Below are 21507 nucleotides of genomic sequence, written 5' to 3'. Positions count from 1 at the left end.
TACACTACTATATGAAATAGGGATCAAAACGGTAGGACCCCTATTGCGTACAAATATTTGACATGCTTCTGTGGTCAAAAGGAATTTTAGCATAGTCACTGTGTCATTCTACAATACACCAGTTTCACTTCAATCAGTTTTAATAGGTAAATCAGAGCAAACTAATAAGTGAACAAAAAGAAGAGGCAGGCAACAAACAAAAGGTGCACACAGACAGCCCTACCTGGTACAGTAAAAAGGGTAATGTTTATTTGTATTCTTCCTTTTGGCTCATAGTAATAACGTAATTTTTTAGCATGTTTGGGTAAGAACAGCATTAGCCACCATGCATTTACTAATACACTACTAATCTTTTCTATTGGCCTTTGACATAGTCTACATTTCATTGCGGCAAAAAGAAATTAAAACTTGGAAGAGGCTTCACTGCGCCGTGTTAATTTTTTGCATCTTTCATAATAGCTTCTGTATCAAATGTGGATGTTTTAGGAATTGTGAGCACAGCAGTCCATAAACTTCTATCCTCTCACACTGCATTGATTTACAAAAGTGTTGTAAAGACCAGCTCATAAAATGAAGGTGTAAAAGGAAGACGACAGAGGCAATCACCTTGCCTGACCCTTTGGCTATGCTTGTAAAATCAACAGCAGCGCTTCAGTTTTGATTGCGGGTGTTTATATACTGCATTAAGGACCTTTTTTTTTATAGAAAAAACTGCATTGGTGCTGTAACAGATGCTGCATTTCTGACTGACCTCTTCATGGATTTTGATTTTATATATTTTTTTTGTACTTTTTTCTGTTTTTTACTGAAGCTTAACCTCCCTCCCTTTTCCCCTCCCCAACATCCCACCCAATGAAGACATACAAAAATGTAAGACAAATTTTCAAAGCCTGTTAACTGCCTGTAAACTGCTGGTGAAGGTGTCATTCTGCTACTAAGAATGAAATCAATCGATCGATGTAACGTGCGTTACACAGGAGTGGTTTTTGAGGGGTATAAAGCATTCAGAAAACCACACCCTACAAAAAACACAACTACATGATCACTGAAGGACCAAGCCTATTGAAAATGGCTTTGTGACAGATGTCACTTTTTTTTGCAGTAAGAGTAACAGATACTCAAAGGGCAGATTAAATTCGAATAAGGTGATTGTTTACATAAGAAAACGCTATGTGTGGGAAATTCGTAGCAAGTTGTTCCAGTAGCCTGATGACATCACCAGCATGAGAACTAGAAGTACCAATCTTTGCATATGGATCCAGAGCCCACTATGGGACTCAACATCAAGTATGAAGTTTAGCCAAATCTTGCATAGAAGTGGTCATAATTTATTGCACACTGGATAAAGAAAACAATTGATATTTTAAGACCATTTGCAACAAAGCTTTTTTGTCTGACTGTTTCGGGATGTACATTGGCTAAAAGCTTCAAAATTCTAAAAAGAAATAAAAAAATAAAATTAAACATGACAATGGCATTAGCCAGAAGCCATTCTATTTCATTTGTAATTTTGTATTTACAAAAACATGCTGTTAAAATAAAAATTATATATTACAGTATATATATATGTATATATATATATAATCCTCTTAAAAAGTTCAACCACACCTTCAGCTTTTTTGTGCTGTTTACGACATTGCCTTTACATTTGCAAGCTAGTGTTTATTATACATGATAGCTTAACTTACCGGGGACATCTAACATGGTAAATTTGCTCTTCTCTCTGGTATCTAATACAGTACAACAGCTCTATTGGTGAGTTCACTGTTGAAATTTAGTTGCTAGACTAAGAGAACAGGAAGTCTGACTTGGCACCAATGTCTAAGCAAAAGGGGTTCTGCAATTTTGTATGGGCGGGTAATTACAAATGTTTTATTTTTGCGGTTTTACCATTGTGTAATATTCGTTTTGGTCCACATTCAAACCATTTGCTTACTTTTCTGCACTTCACTAGACATTCAACTTACCATGATTGACTACCATGTTGGCTCAACACAGCAAGTTAAGATTGGCAATGGTATTATTATTTATATACTTTTGGTGTGCCCATGGCCCGATGGATACAACACTTATGACCACCCTGCAATGAAGTTTGTTTTAACAAGGTGGGGTAATCAGTAGCTCCTTTCCAAATTGCAGATAACACAACAAAACTGGAGTTTTTGCAGAATCATATCATTCTGGGACATAGAAGAATAAAACTTAATATAAAATTAATTTCTGTGTTTTTTCCCCCAAAAATGCATTCTCTGTTGCAAAGATGACCTACAACAAAATGGTCAAAAGGCCAGTTGTATCTCAGCGTTTCAAATGGCTAGCTGGCCACCTTGTTAGAATGCTAAAAAACAAGACAGAGTTGGGTAGGATAAATTGTCTTATGTAAGGTCGATCATAAAATGAAAGTTTGTTTCAAACAGATGGAAGCCTTTGCATATTTAAACTACAATATGACCACAGAAGCAAAGAAATCCGCGCAGCTTAAAGCACCAGCTTGAAACCACCAGGAAAGTAAAATGGAACTATTCCGGGCACACATGCCTTCTCTTCATTCAAAAGAAAAGTGGCAATAGCTGATGTAAATAACATATGACCAAAAGAGCATCTTCTATTTTGAGGTGTTTTTGCAGTTGGCATGACCAAGGATAGATACAATGTTATGCAAGGTCAACTACTAAAAGAGAAGTAGCAAATTCTGCAACCTGAACTGACCTTGTTTAGTCTATTCAGTTGGCAAGGGCCCCTACTTCCCCCAAGGAAGTTTATTAATGAGGTCAGAAATCCAACCTAATACAGCACTTTTCACACTATAAACACATTTCCTCTTCAGAATGAAGTGTGAATAACAAATACTGCAAAATACAGAGATTTGTTTAAGCCCTAGGTTTTGGTTTACGAGTGACACTGCAGTACAAGCTTTTAGTGATTTAAAACCTCCTCCCAAGGGGAGGAAGCGGGCAGCAGCAACAAGTTTGTTTTAATGTGCGACAATGGCTGTATGTAAAGAACTTTATTAAACATACACACAAAATTGTTTGATTGCTTGTTCCCATACAGAGGGTGTATGAAAAGTTTAAGAATTGGTAAATATTTTGAAGGGCATATATTAAGTTGTCTCCAAATACAGTGCTCAGTATTCAGTGGAGTGCCTTCAACGTATGGCTTTGCCACTGCAGTGGACAGAGTACTGGCGCCTTTGTGGTCTATGGTTCTTCATGCATGATTCCTGATCAGAGCATGCCATCATGCAAATCATTTCTATGCATTGAACAAGCACATTTATATTTTTATATTTTTTGGAGTCGGCCTGAGCAAGTCCTTCTCAGCCCGAAAGAAAACCTGATTTCCCCCATCTTCCAAACTAAGTGAATCCCTTGTCGTGAAACGTATGAAGGGTTACCAAATAAACCGCGACAATTAAGTGGCATGAGCTGAACGCCTCCTTCCGAGTTAGTTTGTTTTCTGCTTAACTAAATGTAACAATGCAAAGATAGTTATTTGTGTGAACAAACATACCCCTTAAGTGGTGCTTTCTGTATTTGACAATCAATAAAATGGAAGAAAAAAAATTCCATTGGACTGCTTGGGAAATATACCCGATCCCAGCAGCCTTTTGTTGTTGTCTTTAGTTGCACTGACTTATGTGGAACATGCAGTATCCACCTGCCCAAACCAATATAAAATCCTTTGTTCATTACAAGGGTCGCATTATACTCCTTTAAACAGGTGGTGTGTCACTGCTTTAGATGCAACAATGTCACATTGGAAGCAGACTAAGTTTGGTATATATCCTCAGGTAAGTATTTCCATAGCTGTTCTGCATTGATATATTCATGATGTCTGTAAACAATCTTTGCTTGTGAATTTGAATAGGTAAATTGTTTCAACACTTAGATTCCCTGACATCTTTTAGTTTTTTGACTCGATCTCTTCTTCCTTCTTCTGTTCGTTCTTGTTTCTCCTTTTCAGGTTTTGTTACACTGTCATAGGATGGGAGGGATGCAGTGGACGGGGTGCCCTCCTTTTTGTCCGGATTTGTACCTCCATTCTCAAGCTTAGTGGAGGCTGGCTTCCGACAAATGAAGCCCCGGTTAGCCAAGTGCCGTCTGTAGCCCCGCTGGATGATGATAGCAGAGACATCTTCCTGTTTGCGCCTGAGCGTGGTTGTAATGGGTTCATAAGACACTTTTGATGGGTTTGACGCCACAAACCTCTCTTCCATCTGCTGCCGCAACATATCCAGCTCATCACTGTCACCCAGTACACGCTTAGTGAAGGCAAAAAGAATGTCTAAGCAATGAATCCTTTCCCCACTTACCATCGGCAGGTCCATGGCTATAAGTTCAATGGTGTTTGGCTTAGGAAGTCGAAGAGGATGCTCCAGGGCATCAGCAAAATCTGAGAGTTTACCGTACTGAATGAACTGAGTGGCATCGGGGTCAAACTTCTCCCATATTTCATAAAAGGTCTCAAAATCATCCTCGCTAAGGGGCTCTGCGCTTTCCTCAGTGGCCACGCCAAAGTTCTCAAGGATAATGGCAATGTACATGTTCACCACAATCAGGAAGGATATGATGAGGTAACTGACAAAGAAAAATATCCCCACTGATGGGTTGCCACAGTTTCCTGAGGCAGGGCTCCCGGGGTTCTCAGTCTTGGGATCACAGTCCGGTGGCCGGTTTAAGATGGGCAACAGCAAGCCATCCCATCCCGCAGAGGTAGTGACCTGAAATAAGCAGATCATGCTATTGCCAAAAGTTTCAAAGTTAAACATGTCATCGATCCCTCCCTCCTTCTTGGCGTAGGCAAAGTTGGACATTCCAAATATAGAAAAGATGAACATAACCAGGAAGAGCAGCAAGCCAATATTGAACAAGGCAGGCAAGGACATCATTAAGGCAAAAAGCAAGGTGCGGATTCCTTTGGCTCCTTTGATCAGACGCAGTATACGGCCAATGCGGGCCAACCGGATGACTCTGAATAGGGTGGGTGAAACAAAGTACTTCTCAATGATATCAGCCAGGAACATTCCTATGAGAGAAAGAATTGTTACAATTTACAGTAGTAAAAATAAAGAAGAAAAGTTTTTTCTACAATATTAGATTTTCTCTGATGTACAATAATGCTCATTCTGAAACAAAATCACAGCACAATTGATACAATAGTGTTCTTGTTAGTGAATATGACTGAGGGAAATATTCTGTAAACATAGTACTTTTAACTGATGCATACAATGTGTTTTCACCAACTGGGGTGAGAGAGGGCCTTACAGATACAGAGCTATCATATTTCTATTATGTATCTATTAAAGACTATTGAAGCAAGCTACTGACATCCAGGGGTACAAAAAACAACTAAAAGCTGCTTTTGCCCCTTTGTAGCCACAGAACGTTGGAGACAGTCAAAGGCAGAAGTGCAAGACGAACCAAAAAAAGTTATTAATGTGAATATCTGAGGAGAACAAGTTACTTGCGTTCGGTAACGCCTTATCTGTTAGAGACTATATCTAGCCACAGATTCCTCACCTTTGAATTTCCTCACACGTCAGACTTGATCCGGAACATGTTTCGTGAGCAGTACCCCAGCGCCGGTAGGTGGTGTTGATAGGCTTGGTGTGTGACATTGCAGTACCTATATAGGAACGCTGACATCAGTTTCTCTTCACGACTTTCCATGCCAGGAGCGCAGAGCCATGAAGTACACTGACCACTTGTGTGAAAGCTAGGGCCCTAAAGGGGGTCAGCCATGTTTCTGGAACCCCGTTAGCAGCGGGGAGGAAGGGTGGGTCGGTAAGGAATCTACAGCTAGATATAATCTCTATCAGATAAGGCTTTACTGAAGGTAAGTAACTTGTTCATCTGATAGAGAGCTCTAGCCACAGATTCCTTACCTTTGAATAGATGCCCAAGCAATACCACATGAAGAGGTTCGGCAGCACTAAATGGGAAAAGGGCCCATCCCTACGGACCTAACTGCCCAGACAGGAATGTTTGGTAAAGGTGTGCAATGAGGTCCATGTTGTTGCCTGGCATATGTGCAGGACTGGAACTCTGAATGCTAACGCAGTGGTCGCAACTTTAGCTCTGGTGGAATGAGCTCCCAAGCCTTCAGGAGGTTGCATCAAGGCCAGTGCGTAGCAGATTTTTATACAGAGCATGACCCAGCTGGAAATGGACCGTTTCTGCACCGCCAGACCTTTATTCACACCAACAGAACTTCCTTCGCAACAACATACCCCATGAAAAGTTGGTTGTCCACCCGAAACTCTAATTTGCGGATAAGGTAGAACGACAATGCTCTTTTTGGGTTCATACGGTGGAGTCACTCCTCTTCAACAGAGGGGTGTGGAGGAGTGTAAAAAGTAGGCAGGGTGATAGATTGGCCTACATGAAATGGGGTGACCAATTTCGGTAATATGGCGGCCCATGTGCAAAGCACCACTTTGTCAGGGTAGACTGAGAGGTAGGGCGGCTTAGATGATGAGGCCTGCAGCCCACTCACTCTGCAGGCAGATGTAATTGCCACAAGGAAGGCCGTTTTCAATGTCAGAAGCCTGAGGGGATAATTGTGGAGAGGCTCGGAAAGAGCACACATTAGGGATGTTAAGATCAAATTAAGTTCCCACTGAGGCATGATACATGGTGAAGGGGGAAAATGATGGACAAGGCCCTTGAGAAACCTATGTACAATGGGGGACCTAAACAATGAGGGTTGATCAGTCAGCCGCAAGAAAGCAAAAAGAGCAGACTGATAGCCCTTAAGAGTCCCCAGAGCAGAGCTCTTCTGGGCAAGGGAAAGTATGAAGAGAAAGACCTCAGAAAGAGGAGCAGAAAGGAGATCAATATGTTTTTCTGCTCACCATGCCACACATTTTTTCCAACAGCAGCCGTATACCTTCTTGGTGGAGGGACGCCTGGCTGCCAGAATGATATGACAGACTTCAGGAGGAAGTTCAAAAGCTGTCAACTGCTACTGCTCTTTCTCCACACAAGAGTGGACAGGTTCAGGTAGAGAAACCTCACCTGCGACAGAAGATCCTCCCGAAGGGGCAGCCCGATCAGAGGTATTGAGGGCCATGCTCAGTAGCTCGGGACACCAAACTTTCCGTGCCTAGCCTGGAGCAACATGAATGACTTTGGCCAGGTCGTTCCTGATCTTCTATAGAACTGTGGGCAGGAGTGGTATGGCCGGAAAGGAGTATAGGAGACATGAGCTCCATTCAAGATGAAAAGAGTCTCTGAGCGAGGGCCGCCTTGGAAACTCCAGCACACAAAACTGCTGACATTACATGTTCTCGGAAGAGGTGAACAGATCCAACCAAGGGTCTCATCATTGCTGGAAGAGACCCTGTGCGACCTCCGGATGAAGATTGCATTTGTGATCCACTCGGCACCGGTGTCTGAGTTTGTCTGCCCTGGAGATTAGAAGACTCTGGTCTCCGATGAAATCCAGACTCCACATCAACATGCGGAGCTTTGAGTGATCTGACTGGCATTGAAAGCCTTTCTACCCTCCTTCAAGGGAAGGCTAGTGCAGGTGTTAACGTACAACACCACCGCCTTGCAGTACTGCAATAAACAGGACAGAGTGGGGTGGTGCACCCTTTGTCAAGAGGCCCTGCACCTATGGACACGGCTGGAACAGCAGGGCATATCCCTGGTGGTACAACGGCTGGCTGTATCTCCGAAAGATAGGGCAGACAAACTCAGGGAGGCTTGGAGGTTGCAGTTGCCGAGGGGTGATGGACTGACCAGACCACTGACACCATGGTACCTGACCCACGAAGCCTGTGGGTACTGAGCAGTTGTCCACACAGAGGCTGGGAAGAATGCGTGGTCCAGTGGCTGTAAGGAAAATGGCATGGTTGGAAGCCCATTACGTTGCAACGAAAGGCAGATTGAGGGTGACATGGGGCTACAGAAAGGTCAAAGGACTTGGCCGTAACCCGATAGTCCTTTAAGCGCTTGAACACCGAATATGCCTAGTCTACAAAGAGACAGGTGCCATCGAAGGGCAAGTCCATAAGGGAAGCTTGGACATCCCCCATGAAGCCAATAATCCTCAACAAGGCCTGACGCCTCAGGGCCACGGTCAATGAAAACGCTTTGCCTAGTGAGTCAGTCGTGTCGGGTCCACATTGTATTGTGAACTTTGTTGCATCTATCCAATCTGCAACAGCCTGGGAGATGATAGCCCGGGCCTCCTCCGGGACATGTTTTAGCACTTGCACAACTGGGTCCAACAGAGTGTGGGAGCAACAGCCCAAAAGGCATGCAATGTCCACAACCCGCACTGCTAGGCTGGCAGAAGAAAACAACATCTTCCCCAAAGAGTCCAGACTCTTGGATTCCCTATCCGGGGGAGTGGTAGGGAATGCACCTTGGAATGTTGAGACTTGGACCATCAAGCTCTCTGGGGTAGGGTATTGGGTGAGGAAGTTTGGGTCCCCTAGGGCTAGTGGGGGGGAGGGGGTGGCGGACGGCAATCGTCATATTCAAAGGAGCTCCTGTATTGGATTTGGACTAAGTCCCAAAAGGACAAAAGTGTGGCATTGAATATAAGTAGGGGTTCGGATGAGGAAACTCCGGATTGCCGTACCTCTGTCGAGATCAAGATGTTCGTCTTGACTGCCTCCAAGGGTAATTGAAGGTCAAGGACCATAGAGGCACTTTGCACCACCTAACATGGCTCCCTCCCCCGTAGCCATGTTAGGGGAAGAAAGCATACCAGTATCTTGAGAAGTATCCATGCTACTGACTTCACCCAGTTCCAGAGGGGTTGGGCTGCCCAAATATGAGGTGCATCGCCTCATGGAACTCTTTCAGTTGGCTCCCAGAAAGTTGAGGAGGCTCCGAGCAACCAGGTCTTGAATGTAGATGCTCCCTCATTGTTTTGGCAGACAGACGAGGAGAAGTCGAAGACCGATTCGACTTCTTGCTCGTTTTCTTGTGCCTCGATATACCAGAGTGCCCTGAGGACTTGGAGTGAGATGATAATGACTTCGGACTCTGCAACTGCTCCTGGGACCTTCCTCTCGAATGTGACCTCGATTTTTGGGCGGAGTTGCATGCCGGGCCACCATGAGCTTTAGGGACTGCTCCCTCAACGTTTTCGGATTCATGGCGGGTCAATCGGAGCCCAACTTCAGGTTGCGGTCCTGCTCCAGACACCACAGGCAGACAGGGTCTGGGTCTGCTACCGACATCGGTCGATGACAGACTCCGCAGGGCTTGAATCCTGTCTACCTAGATTACATACTTCTAACAAACCAGGAGAAAAACTTGAAAAACTCTCCACAAAATGTCAAAAAATCCAGCCAAATAGTGACTGAGGGGTAGCTCTTCTCTGGATCAGCTCAGGCTGGCGTGTAAAGATAAGAACGGACATCAGCGTGCCTAGGTGGCGCCTATGTAGATACCTCAACGTCACTTCTGGCACGGAAAAAGATGACAACCCACACAAAGCAGACTGACGCTACCAACCGGTGTACAGGGGTACTGCTAATGAAAAATATTCCGGATCCAGTCTTTCCTCCTGGGAAAATTCAAAGGTAAGGAATCTGCAGCTATACGTTTTTTTAGAAGAAAGAAGGAGATGCAGGTGGCAGGTGAGTGTTTGCACAATAGACTGCAAATTCAGGTAGATCAAGAATCAAAGTAAGAACAATTGTGAAATCACTCTTTCTTGTGTTTTACTGTTGCCATTTCAAATGTGTTTCTGATAATCCACTGTTTAAAACTGGTGAAACGTGTCTTAAGGGAGAATAACAGACTGCCATTACAAAATGTTACTAACCAGAAAGAAAAATCGAACCAAAGTTAAATAGGCGAGGTTAGAGGAGTAGAATTGGGGATAGTCTCAAGAGCTTAGTGAAGCTGAACTCGTTTAAAGAACGCTGGGAACAGAGGTTCCTTTAAAATGATAACAGAAATGAAAAGATCTAACAGTCTTCTGATATGAATATGACGCCAGATGTGCTGAAACATATGAACTTAAAGATCACCTTTAAACCCACACCGATCTTGGTCAGTCTATGGCTAATAAATTAAAATACAATAGAAGTGTCCTCGAGGATACTGGGAAATGTGAGGCAGGATTTGGCCAGTGGTTTAAATTCAGATGAAATCTAATAACTGTGGTGAGATGTTTAAAGAACGAACTTCCACAATTGTGATGGATTTATTGCAATAAAAGGGGAGCAAAGTTTCTGGAAGTAATGTAAAAAATAATTGGCAGGGTTCATCTGCAGTCTTAGCAATGTATATGCAGTGCAATGTAAATTCTTTATGTTACATGTTACTTTCAGGCCAAAACATTAGACATTATAGTTTAACTTTATCCAGCAACTTATTAGCTCCTGTATATTAATTGTAGAACATTACTGTAATAAGAAATCCTTTTAGAATATTTGCGTATCTGTAAGGGTGCCAGCATGCTCATAGTGTCAAACAGAACGATGATACATAACCAGATGAATAAATCTGAGATGTTAGTGGAAGGGATGTTTTGCTCAAGTCACCAGAGTAGTGACACAAATACACTCGCACATAGTAGCAAGTCTGCCAACTAATAGAAGATATGCACACATTTTACAACACTTTCATGGTAAATCCATATCATAGTGATTGATAAGACAATGCTAAACTCAACAAGAGGCAGATTCACTTATATGTTTTCCATAAAGAATGTTGATGAACTGATGTCAGAAAACATTGAAAGGGGTGGAAGGCTTAGTTCTCAGGCCTTCTGCTTTTGCTGAGTTTGCAAAGAATATTTAATGTGAGCCAGGGCTTAAAAATACTTAATTATCTACTACACCAAACTGCAAAGAGTGCAGTTGCATGGTTTATTATATCAGGAAAGAGATAATGCAGATTTACATGTAGTCATTTCTTTTAATTGTAGGTTATAGCATTTTTATACCAATAGCATCTTCAGTTGGAAGTAATAGCATGAGTAATTGTCATTTTGATACAATCTTTTGCAGACCAGGGTCACCAATTCATTTAAGATGAGAAGAATGTTTTGCTGATAGTTAGAAATTAAGCATTAATTTCTTTCTGAAAGTACCAAAGCAGTGCTTTATTTTTGATTTTACGGGAACACAGTTGCACCTTCTTGGTTTCTTCTTTTACACACAATTCGAATGCCTTTAAGTTCACTAAGCATGGCTGACGCCAAAGCTGATGACTAATCAACACTTAAACCTTAAAAACACTGTAGCAGTGGCACCCAACACTCGCTTATTGGATGCTAAGAAAGATTGCGATATATGTTCCATACTACAAACGCTGAAATGGGAAAACCCTCATTGCGGTCATGGGAGGAGAAATATATATTTTTTTAAATCACAAGGAATTTATTCAATTCTAGAGTAGATTCCAAATGCTTTTTGAACCATGGCCACACATCTTTTACCCGAGACTGTAGGGCATAGCAGGCCAGGTATTAAGACTCACTTAAGGTAGCTGTGTTAAATAAGTTTGTGGGTGATGGACAGGACAATTAATCCACAGCCTCTATTATAAGAAACTCTATGCTGGGAAGGTGAAACTTTTCTCTGTGGTTACATCTTCAAAGCAAAGCAGGACAACGTTAATTTTCCAAAACTGGCTGATGCCATCATAGGTTTCTTATCCAACTCAGTCAAACCCAACTTTGATCTCTAAAATGAAAACCTAAAAATGTATAGAAAACAAATAAAGACTACCTCTAAAGCACTCAAAGCAGGTAGCACTACAATTTTGCCAATTATTCCAACACCTCAAAGAATAGTTTGATATGGTCAACATTATGCATTCCTTGCTGGAAGTGACGTGCATGCTGCCTATATAGGTGCCACCCCAGCGTGCTGACGTCAGTTTATTTTCACCACTTTCCATGCCAGGAAGAACACTGACCACTGGTGTGGAAAACTGGGGCCCTGAAATGGGAACAGCCCTGTCACTAGAATTCTGTTCGCAGAGCGGGGAGGATGGGTGAGTTGGTAAGGAATCTGTGGCTAGATAGCGTCTCTACCTCTAACTTGTTCATCTGATAAGTACTTCTAGCCACAAACTTGACTGAAATGCTTTGTGTATGTGTGCAGAGAAACACACATTACTGCCTGGCACATATCAATGCCAGACCTGTGTGTGCTAATGCAGTGGTTGCAGCCTTCGCTCTGGTGCAATGAGCACTCAAACACTCAGGGGGTTGCCTCTTGGCCAACGCGTAGCAGATCTTAATGCAGAACACAATTCATTGGAAGATTGTCTGCTTCCGGAACAACCATTTTCTTCTTCGCTCTGACATACCCCACGAAGAGTTGATTGTCTACCTGGAACACCCTTGTGCAGTCACTCTTTTTGGATCGAGTCGGTGAAGTCGCTCCTCCTCTTTAGCAGGATGTGGCAGAGCGTAAAAGGTAGGCAGGGTGACAGACAGGCCTACTTGAAAAAGAGTGACACATTTTGGCAGGAAGATAGTTCTAATGCAAAGAACCAGCTTGTCTGGGTAGATGTTCAGGTATGAAAGCTTGGATGGCAAAGCCTGAAGCTCATTGACCCTCCAGGCAGATGTTATTGCCACCAGGAAGGTCGTCTTGATGGTAAGAAGCCTAAGAGGACTGTTGTGCAGTGGCTCAAAGGGAGCACATACCAGAAACGTCAGGACTAGATTAAGGTCCCACTGAGCATGTAGGGTGAAGCAGGAAACGTGTTGCAAACCTTTGAAGAACCTATTTACAACAGGGGATTTGAAGAGGGGTGGCTGATCTGGCAACCGCAGAAAGGCTAAGATGGCAGAACATAAGCCCTTTAGGGTGTACAAAGCAAAGTCCTGCTGGGTAAGAAAAGGGATAAAGAGAAGGAACTGAGAGAGGGGAGCAGAAATGGGGTCAACCTGTTTCTCTGTACATCATACCACAGAATTGCCTGCATGGCAGGTGTATACCGTCTCGGTGGAGCGACAACTGGTTGCCAAGATAACATTGCACACATCGGGCAGACTGTCAAGAATCACCGCTCAATCTCCACCCATAAAGGCGGAGCTGTGACAGGGTTGGGTGGAGAACCCTCTCTTGCTGCTGCAACAGAACATGCCAGATCAGAGAACCGATGGCCATGCTCAACAGCTCAAGATATCAAACTCTCTGTGCCCAGTCCGGTGACACAAGGATGACTTGGGCCCGGTCGTTCCTAATGGTCTTGAGATCTCTGTGTAGGAGTGTTATGGGCAGAAAGGCGTACAGGAGGCCTGAGCTCCATTGGAGATGAAAAGCGTCACCGAGGGAGAGCCGCTTTAGAAACTAGAGCACAGAACTGATGACACTGCGCGTTCCCTATGGTGGAGTCTCTCTTCTTCTTTAGAGGGATGTGGCAGAGCAAAGAAGGTAGGCAGGGTTATGTTTTGACCTACATGGAAGGGATACACACTAAAGTATACCACAAGTGATGGATGGAATGCTTGAATTAATCTCAGACACTGATATTTACTTAGGCCACATCCTAATCCATCATTATTTTGCACACCATGTCACCTCAGTTTGGCCCCACCCTGCATCACCCACAAAGCCCTTCACACCGCAAACCCTAAATATTTAGAAAATAAGCTATTGAGAGCGGGAAAAACTCTGGCTCTAAGAAGCTCCGACTCATACCTTCTCTTCCCTCCCAAATTGAAAATAAATCATCCCAGAAATGTTCTCTCTCAGGTAACACTTCACCGAATTAGAACTCACTTCCTAAAGACCTTTGCTGCAATACTTCCTATACCTGCTTTGAACTGAATCTCAAAACTCTACTACTGAACAAATACCTCAACCCGCCCCGAGTTTGCTACGGGACATTCAATACAGTGCTTGACCCAATTCAGTGTATATGCCTCGGAAGGACAATGTTTGATTATCTGTTACTCTTTGGGATACATATATTACGTTGCACTGTTTTTATTCCCTCTTGTTATACTATGTCAACTGTGAACTCTTCTATCAATGCCATGTCTTGGAAAAGTGCTCTGATATCCCGGGGTCTGGTCAGTGCTATATAAAATTCTCAAATAAATAAATATATGCAAATCAGTCTTGACCCTGTTCCAATGTGAACAGTCCAGTCTGAACTGCCTAGTCTGGTCCTCCCTGAACCAGAACACAAGCAAACTAGGACCAGTTTTGCCCTAGATATGTGCTCATCCGCCAAGAACAGCTTGGTTTCTACATGGAGGATGTCACAATCATACATGGTCACCAAACATTCATACATACCGTTATGATTCGTTATTTGGAAGGAACACCCTAAACACGCCCCTTCCAAATATCGAATTGCAAACCCATTTTAACAGGTTACTGAATTGCAAAATAGAGTTTGATACATGGGAAAAGCCTTTGTTGCGTTTGCAAACAGGCACAATTGCTTGATACATGTGGCCCCTACCTACAACAAGTGACTTAAAGAAAGGAACTTGATCCAGCAACCACAAAAAAGCTGAAATTTCTGAAAGATAAACTTTAACTGTGTTCAGAGCAAAGCCCTGCTGGGCTAAAGAGAGAGCAAATAGAAGAACATGGGACACGGGTGCAGAAATTAGGTGGGGGTGCTGATGTTGTGGAAATCACACCATGTCAAAAACTTATCCCAAAGCCAGGCACATAGCCATGGCACAAGTGCTAAAAAAAAAAAAAGAGGTGGGAGGGTGAGGGGAGGACTAAAGCAGTATGCAAGTGACATCATGGCGCGTGCCATCACAGCGCATGACATCACAACGCAAGACTTTGCATGTGGCATCAAAAGACGTGACATCAGATATTAAGACCTCACACATACATTTCTCAGGTATAGCATGAGTATATTTAAGGGCATTATGAGATTCAAAAAATGAGATTTGGCTTTAGGTTGATGCAAAATCAGGGCCTCAACTAATACATTTTTTTAAAACCCTGTCACAAAGAAATTGGCAACACGGAGAAGCATTGTAGTAGATCTATTCTGCTAAATTGGTAGCAAAGGCTGCATTTTAAAATATTTATTGGGTTAAGGCATCTGCTGCAGTGGTGCCCAGTACATCTCAGGGAATAATAATAATGGTGGGATAACTCTGGAGGTTAATGCATTTGTTGGAGAGACCTGTGTAATCCAACATTTCAATCAAAATAGTATAGAAGGTTAATGTGTCTCCAGCTAAGCACATCATGTAACATGCAGATGAAAGATTTCTATTTTATGTAGCTAGGTAAGTGGGTTACTGCTTTGAATACAGAGATCCTTTTTGTTTTCTTGCAGTTCATAAATTGTAATCCTTCTAATAAAGCATAGTGAGCTATAAAGGGCATGCGACTCCTACACCTTGTAACCCTCACGGTCTCATGTAACTCATCTTGCACATTGATTTACACACTTACATGGCTTATTGTCATTGTATAATGTGTATTTTATGGAAATTGCTCTGACACCCTGCATTGGGATGAGTAACCCTATACAAAAATAAAATGGTGCTATTTAAATTATGTGTGTAAATACTGGGACAGAGCAACACTTCTGACATTCTTACAGTGCATGCACTTAAATAGAGGGACTGAACAAAGTCAAAAGCATGCCTCTCTAAAGTACCTTTGAAGAGATATCAAGCACTGTGCTTTTGTCTCCCCACTGTTACATTTGCAATTAAGTGTGAGGTTCCAGGTCACCTCCAGTCAGGATACTCAATTTAAAGGAGGCCTGATGGCGGTGAAAACAAAAGCCCTTCTTGCTGCCTGCATGTTGCTGTTGGGAATGGAAAGCAGACAATGTGTCCCGGTGTCTGAAAATTAAACCGGGACAAGTTCAGCATATTTCTATGGGGCCCAACTTCTTGGCAGGGTGGACGGCGCCCACCATGTGAAAATAGTGGTTGGACGCTGTGTACCCCCGACTTGTGCCCTGCGTATACCAGACTTGGTGGAGGGATGCCTAGCTGCCAGAATAATATCAAACACTTTGGGAGGAAGGTTGAAAGCTGTCAACTGTCACCGCTCCTTCTCCAGGAATGAAGGTGAAGGGTGTGCAGGTTCGGGTGCAGAACCCTCCCCTGCTGTTGTGACAGAAGATTTTCTCGAAGGGAAAGCCTGACTGTCGGACGGATTGTCCTGTTCAACAGTTTGGGATACCAGACTCTCCGTGCCCAATCTTGAGCCACAAGAATAACTTGGGCCTGGTTGTCCCTCATCTTCTTGTGAACGTTGGGCAGCAGTGGTATTGGCGGAAAGGCGTACAGGAGGCCGGTGCTCAACTCAAGATGAAAAGCGTCACAGAGTGCGAGTCACCTTGTAAATTCCAGCGCACAAAACTGCTGACTTTGCGCGTTCTTCACGGCAGCTAACAGATATAAGCAAAGCCCTCCCCACTGCTGAAGGACACCTTGCACCACCTCTGGATGGAGATGCTATTCGTGCACTAAGTTAATATGCCCTAGCATTCTGAGAGCCTGCCAGGTGGTGAACCATCAAGGATATGTCCTGATGTTCCAGCCTTGTCCACAGAAGCAGGGTCTCTTGACAAAGGTTCCACAACCCCACCCTGTTTGTTGTAATACCACATAACAGCGGTGTTGTCTGTGAACACCTGTACTAGCCTTCCCTTGAAGGAGGGTTGAAAGGCTTTTAATACACCTATTTCCCAGAGCTCTAGAAGTTTGATGTGGAGTCCCGATTCAGGCGTAGAACAGAGGCCTCTCATGTCCACCTCTCCCAGATGGCCACTCCACCACAGGAGTGACGCATCTGTCAGTACTGTTAGATCTGGTTGGGGAAGGGAGAGGGGTCTGCCACAGACTCAATTGTGGTTCGTTAACCACAACTACAGATCTCTTACAGTTCCCTCTGAGATCTGGACCATGTCAGAGATATTCCTCTGATGCTGCACCCACTGAAACTTCAGGTCCCACTGCAAAGCCCACATATGTCAGCAGGCATGTGTCAAAAGCAGGATGCAAAAGGCCATGAGTCTCAGCAGCCTCAGGGTCTCCCCGAAAACCAGGATAGAGGCTGAATCAATGGTATCATAGCCTTAATATCCTGGACTTGCCATTCGACAGGCTAGGACTGAAACTGCACAGTGCCTAGAATAGCGCAGATGAAATGAAGCGTCTGAGAGGGAGCCAGTTGCGACTTTGGCAAGTTGATAGTGAACCCAAGCGAATGCAGGGGATCTGCTGTAATCTTGAGGTGGGAGACGACAACCTGGGTTGAGCCCGCTTACAACAGCCAGTCATCGGAATAGGGGGAGACTGACACCCCTAAACTCTGCAGAAGAGCTACAATCAGCACCATCACCTTGGTGAACACCTTAAGTGCTCGTGGCCCACCCTGAACTGCAGGTAACGCCTGTGGGCAGGAAGGACGGGAATGTGGAAGTATGCATCCTGCAAGTCCAACGCTACCATCCAGTCTCCTGGGGTTCATGGCAGACAGGACTTGAGCGAGCGTGAGCATTTTAAACTTCTCCTTCTTGAGGGCGCATGTCTAGGATAGGAAAAAAGGCGTCTGTTCTTCTTTGGCACCAGAAAGTAGGGGGAATAACAACCACTACCTAATTCTGGCATCTGCACCCTCTCTATGGCTCACTTGGCCAAGAGAGCCATCACTTCTTAATGGAGCAAGGAGAGATTGTCCTCCATCAGCTTGTCGCAAGTGGGTGGCATGGGTGGAGGGGAGAGAGTAGCCTTCAGACAATCTGAAGAACCGAGCGGTCTGATTTTTTTGACCTCCAGTGGGAGAGGGAATGGTGTACCCTGCCTTCCACTGGGGTCCCAAGATGGTGAGAGAGCTAACTAATGGCGTTTGGATGCTGCGGCTGTCAGGGAGGTGGTGGACTGGCCTGACCTTTGGCTACCCGACCCACGGGGCCTGTGGATACCGTGTCCTTGGCCATGCAAATGCTGGAAAGCTTACACACCATGGCTCAACTGAGGAGGCAAGCCTTGAATGAAGAAGCTCCCTCGTCTCAACGGATGACTTCAACAGACATGGTAAAGTCGAAGACCTCTTTAGCTTCTTATGTTGGGACTTAAAAGTGTGACAAGGATCTTGGGCTCTGCGACAGATACCGGGACCTTGCTCTTGACTGGGATCAAGACTGTTGCTGCATCGCATGTCGAGCGGCAAGGAGCTTGACGGAGAGCTCCCTCAAGGCCCTGGGTTGCATGGCACAGCAGTCGATGCAGGTCTTCACGCCGTGGTCGCGTTTGAGGCAACAGAGGCAAACAAGATACGGGTCTGTCACCGACATCTGTTGGTGACAGACGCTGCAGAGCTTGAAGCTCGCTTTCCTAGCTGACATACCTGCCACACCAAGAGAAAATCTCAAAAAAGACTTTGACAAAAGTCAAAAAAGGTCAGTCAAAAAAATGACCAGGGGTAGCTCTCTCTGGATCTGCACTGACTGGCTTGGAAAGAAAAGAAGTTACCTCAATGCGCTGGGGTGGTGCCTATATAGGCACCACTCACGTCACTTCCGACACAGACGACGCCACATGGAACCGAACATCACGACCTACCAGCATCCAGGGGTGTGGCTCACAAAAAGAATTCCAGATCCAGATAATTCTATAAATGGGAACCTGCAGCTAGAAGTCTCTAACAGATGTATTTTGAGGTAACTGTATTGAAGTAACTCATGCCTTGATTTTTGTGCGTCACGCTATGCTTGCTGAATAATCAGGTAACATTTCATACATTGCCCAACCCATTTCAGGATTTGGTTAACAGTTCTGAACGGCATATAAAAACATATTTTCCATTTGCATTTCTTGACCACTCAGTAACCACATGAATGGAAAAATCCAAGAGCAGAGTATATTGTTCATGGGTATCAAAAAATCCATCTTTCTTGTACATATTTTTATCTTGATTTGGCTTAAATTACAGTGAACCCCAAAACCATACAGAAATTGAATGCCAATGATAACACCCATTTTTAAAACACTACATTACTAGAAGTCCCATCAAATCTATGCATATAATTTATTTTATTCTTTATATTAAACATTTATAGGTGACCATACCTAAATTAAGTGAGCACATTTGTTAATCTTCAAATGGTCTACTGATCGTTGAATTCTTGGGGAAATAGCTCCCAGTGAAAGCAAGACATAATTGTTTTCTTCATAGTATAAATAAGACAACCATCGAATTAAATGTTTCATTTGAGAATAACCAAACCCAGTGTTTTCTTATATGGGATGATGGTGCTGGTGTTACAATGATGTAAACTATGCTATAAGTGCCAAAAAGCTAATGGGTGTGTTACAAATATATTCATAAAAAAGGCTTGTTTTAGGCAGCTTCAAATTCACTTACATAAAACTCTATGCTTGTTTTACATGGTCACGGATTTAGGGACCTCCTCAGCTCATATAGCAGAGCCTTAAGATTGATATAATATTAGCTTTATAGTGCATCAAAAACTCAAGTATATCTGAGCACTGTAAATAAAAGGACTTAAAAATGTTAAACTCATTTTGTCAGCCTTTTTCTTATTACCAAGTGACTTGCCAGAGTTGACTCTGAATTTGAGCCTGTGACCTGTAGGTCCCAAAAACGTAATTATAGGTTAGGGAAAACATTGGTATCATATAGATGTGAGAAGTTGCATGTGTTGGAACAAACTAGTACTGACAATCATAAGAAAGCCCTCTTGGATAGATTTTACTTACCTACAATAGAAAGAATCACAACCACAAAGTCGAAAATGTTCCACCCAATAGTGAAGTAATAGTGTCGCAATGCAAATAGTTTTAGCACACACTCAGTGGTGAAGAAGACGATAAAGACTAAATTAATCTGGTACAGAACATTTTCCATGTATGGGCTCTGGTCATCCGTTTCCACCATCATGGTCACCATGTTCAGGCAGATGAGAATCATTATAAAGATGTCAAATGCTTGCTGGGTGATGAAGTCAAACACAAATCCTTGAATCTTGTTCTGTTGGACAATAGAGGAATTAAAAATAAAACTGAGAACAATGAAGACAAATTAGCTAAACAGGTCAGGAGATGAAAATTGCTTTGTATCAAAGACACACAAAAAAAACAACAGTTACTGAGTTGAAATGAACACTTGTATTCTCTTTAACACCCTGAATTTTCTTGAGATGTACAAGAACAGTGCTGATTATTCAGTCAATGACAAGAAAGTAGGAATTTATTAACAGGAAAAGTCTGTTACTATGTGCTGAAAGGCACACATACCTAAAAATATATATATATAACATACATAAATTAACTGCAATTATACACACAATTGGAACGGCGGAATACTGTTTCTGCTCAACATGGTTAGTTCTGTAAAGATTGATGCTATCTTTGCAGATGATGTTTCAATGCCACAAGGACTGAGTTTGAATTATATCAATCTTATCTGGCTAGTAATTTGAAGCTATTTTTGATGAATATACTACACATTTTAAAACTTTGGTAGACCTAGTTTCACGAGATTTCTTCGCAATGAGGATCTCAGTTCTTTCTCCATTGAATAAAAGACACCCCCTTCATTCATTCTTTGCATGTAATCGGACAGAACTTGATACCACCCTAATTAGCACTTAAAGGTCTGCATTCTTCCGAACAAGTTATGCCACTATTAGTTCAACTGGAATAAGGGACGTGGCAAAGCTATGTTTCTGAAATTACCTTATCATGGGTCGTTAAAGTGATATAAAGTTATCAACATAGCAGTAATAGGAAAAAGGCTGTAACATGGGTCTGTTTGGAATTAAACATGTCAGATACTGTTGGAACATATCCTAAGGGTTTTCAAATTAATGAGCACCAAAAAGGGTCTATGCATGAGTTTGTCTTTGAATTAGACCCTCCAATACATTACCTAAAATCACTAAGACTAAGAAGGTCTTAGGACAGCGGTATAAATCATGAAATGCAAAACAGCTGTCACTTATGAAGAAATCATGTGGTTGTTGGTTAATCCTATAAAGAAGTCTTGTATTGTAGCATTTGTATAGTGCTTACTACCCCTATGTGAAGCACTGAAGCTCTTACCCACACGGATACCAAGCTATACCATGATTGTGTGGTTCGGAGGGTGCCATATTTGTTGTGAGTTTTTTATGGGAGGTGTTGTCATGTACAGTAATTGTGTTATAGAGTGCAGCAACTGACGGTGTGATGAGTGAGTGTATGTGAGAGAAAGATGCATAAAGAACAAGTTACTTACCTTCGGTAAAGATATATCTGTAAGAAACATTAGTAGTGATAGATTCCTCACCCCCAGGTGTCAGACTGGATCCGGAAAGTTTTCGTCAGCAGTACCCCTGCACGTCGGAAGGTGGCGTCGTGCGTCTCCGGGTCCGTCGTGGTCGCCGAGATGACGTCGCGGCAGTACTTAAGACGCCGCCCTCGTGCGCTGACATCAGTTCTGTAAACGACTTTCCGCGCCAGAAAACGCAGAGCCATGCAAGATACTGATCACTGGTGCCTCGAAACTAGGGCCCTGAAAGGGATGACCTTAACCCTAGAAATCAGTTCGCAGAACGGGGTGGA

General features: G+C 43.2%; 1 protein-coding gene across 8 annotated transcripts in view; it reads right to left on the bottom strand.

Moving 5' to 3' along the window:
• Positions 1–224: 224 nt before the first annotated feature.
• SCN8A (sodium voltage-gated channel alpha subunit 8) overlaps positions 225–21507 on the bottom strand; it is an 828048-nt gene continuing 806765 nt past the window's right edge. For all 8 annotated transcript variants that reach the window (XM_085654551.1, XM_085654553.1, XM_085654556.1 and 5 more), the window contains 2 exons: positions 19663–19933; positions 225–5028 (listed from right to left, as the gene is read on the bottom strand). In XM_085654551.1, coding sequence (XP_085510677.1) covers positions 3881–5028; positions 19663–19933 — 1419 coding nt within the window. In that variant the 3' untranslated portion in view covers positions 225–3880. The remainder of the gene's footprint in view (positions 5029–19662; positions 19934–21507) is intronic.

Source organism: Triturus cristatus, chromosome 4_1, assembly GCF_964204655.1.
Source record: "Triturus cristatus chromosome 4_1, aTriCri1.1, whole genome shotgun sequence".
Lineage (NCBI taxonomy): Eukaryota > Metazoa > Chordata > Amphibia > Caudata > Salamandridae > Triturus > Triturus cristatus.
This window is presented reverse-complemented; position numbering and strand designations above follow the sequence as displayed.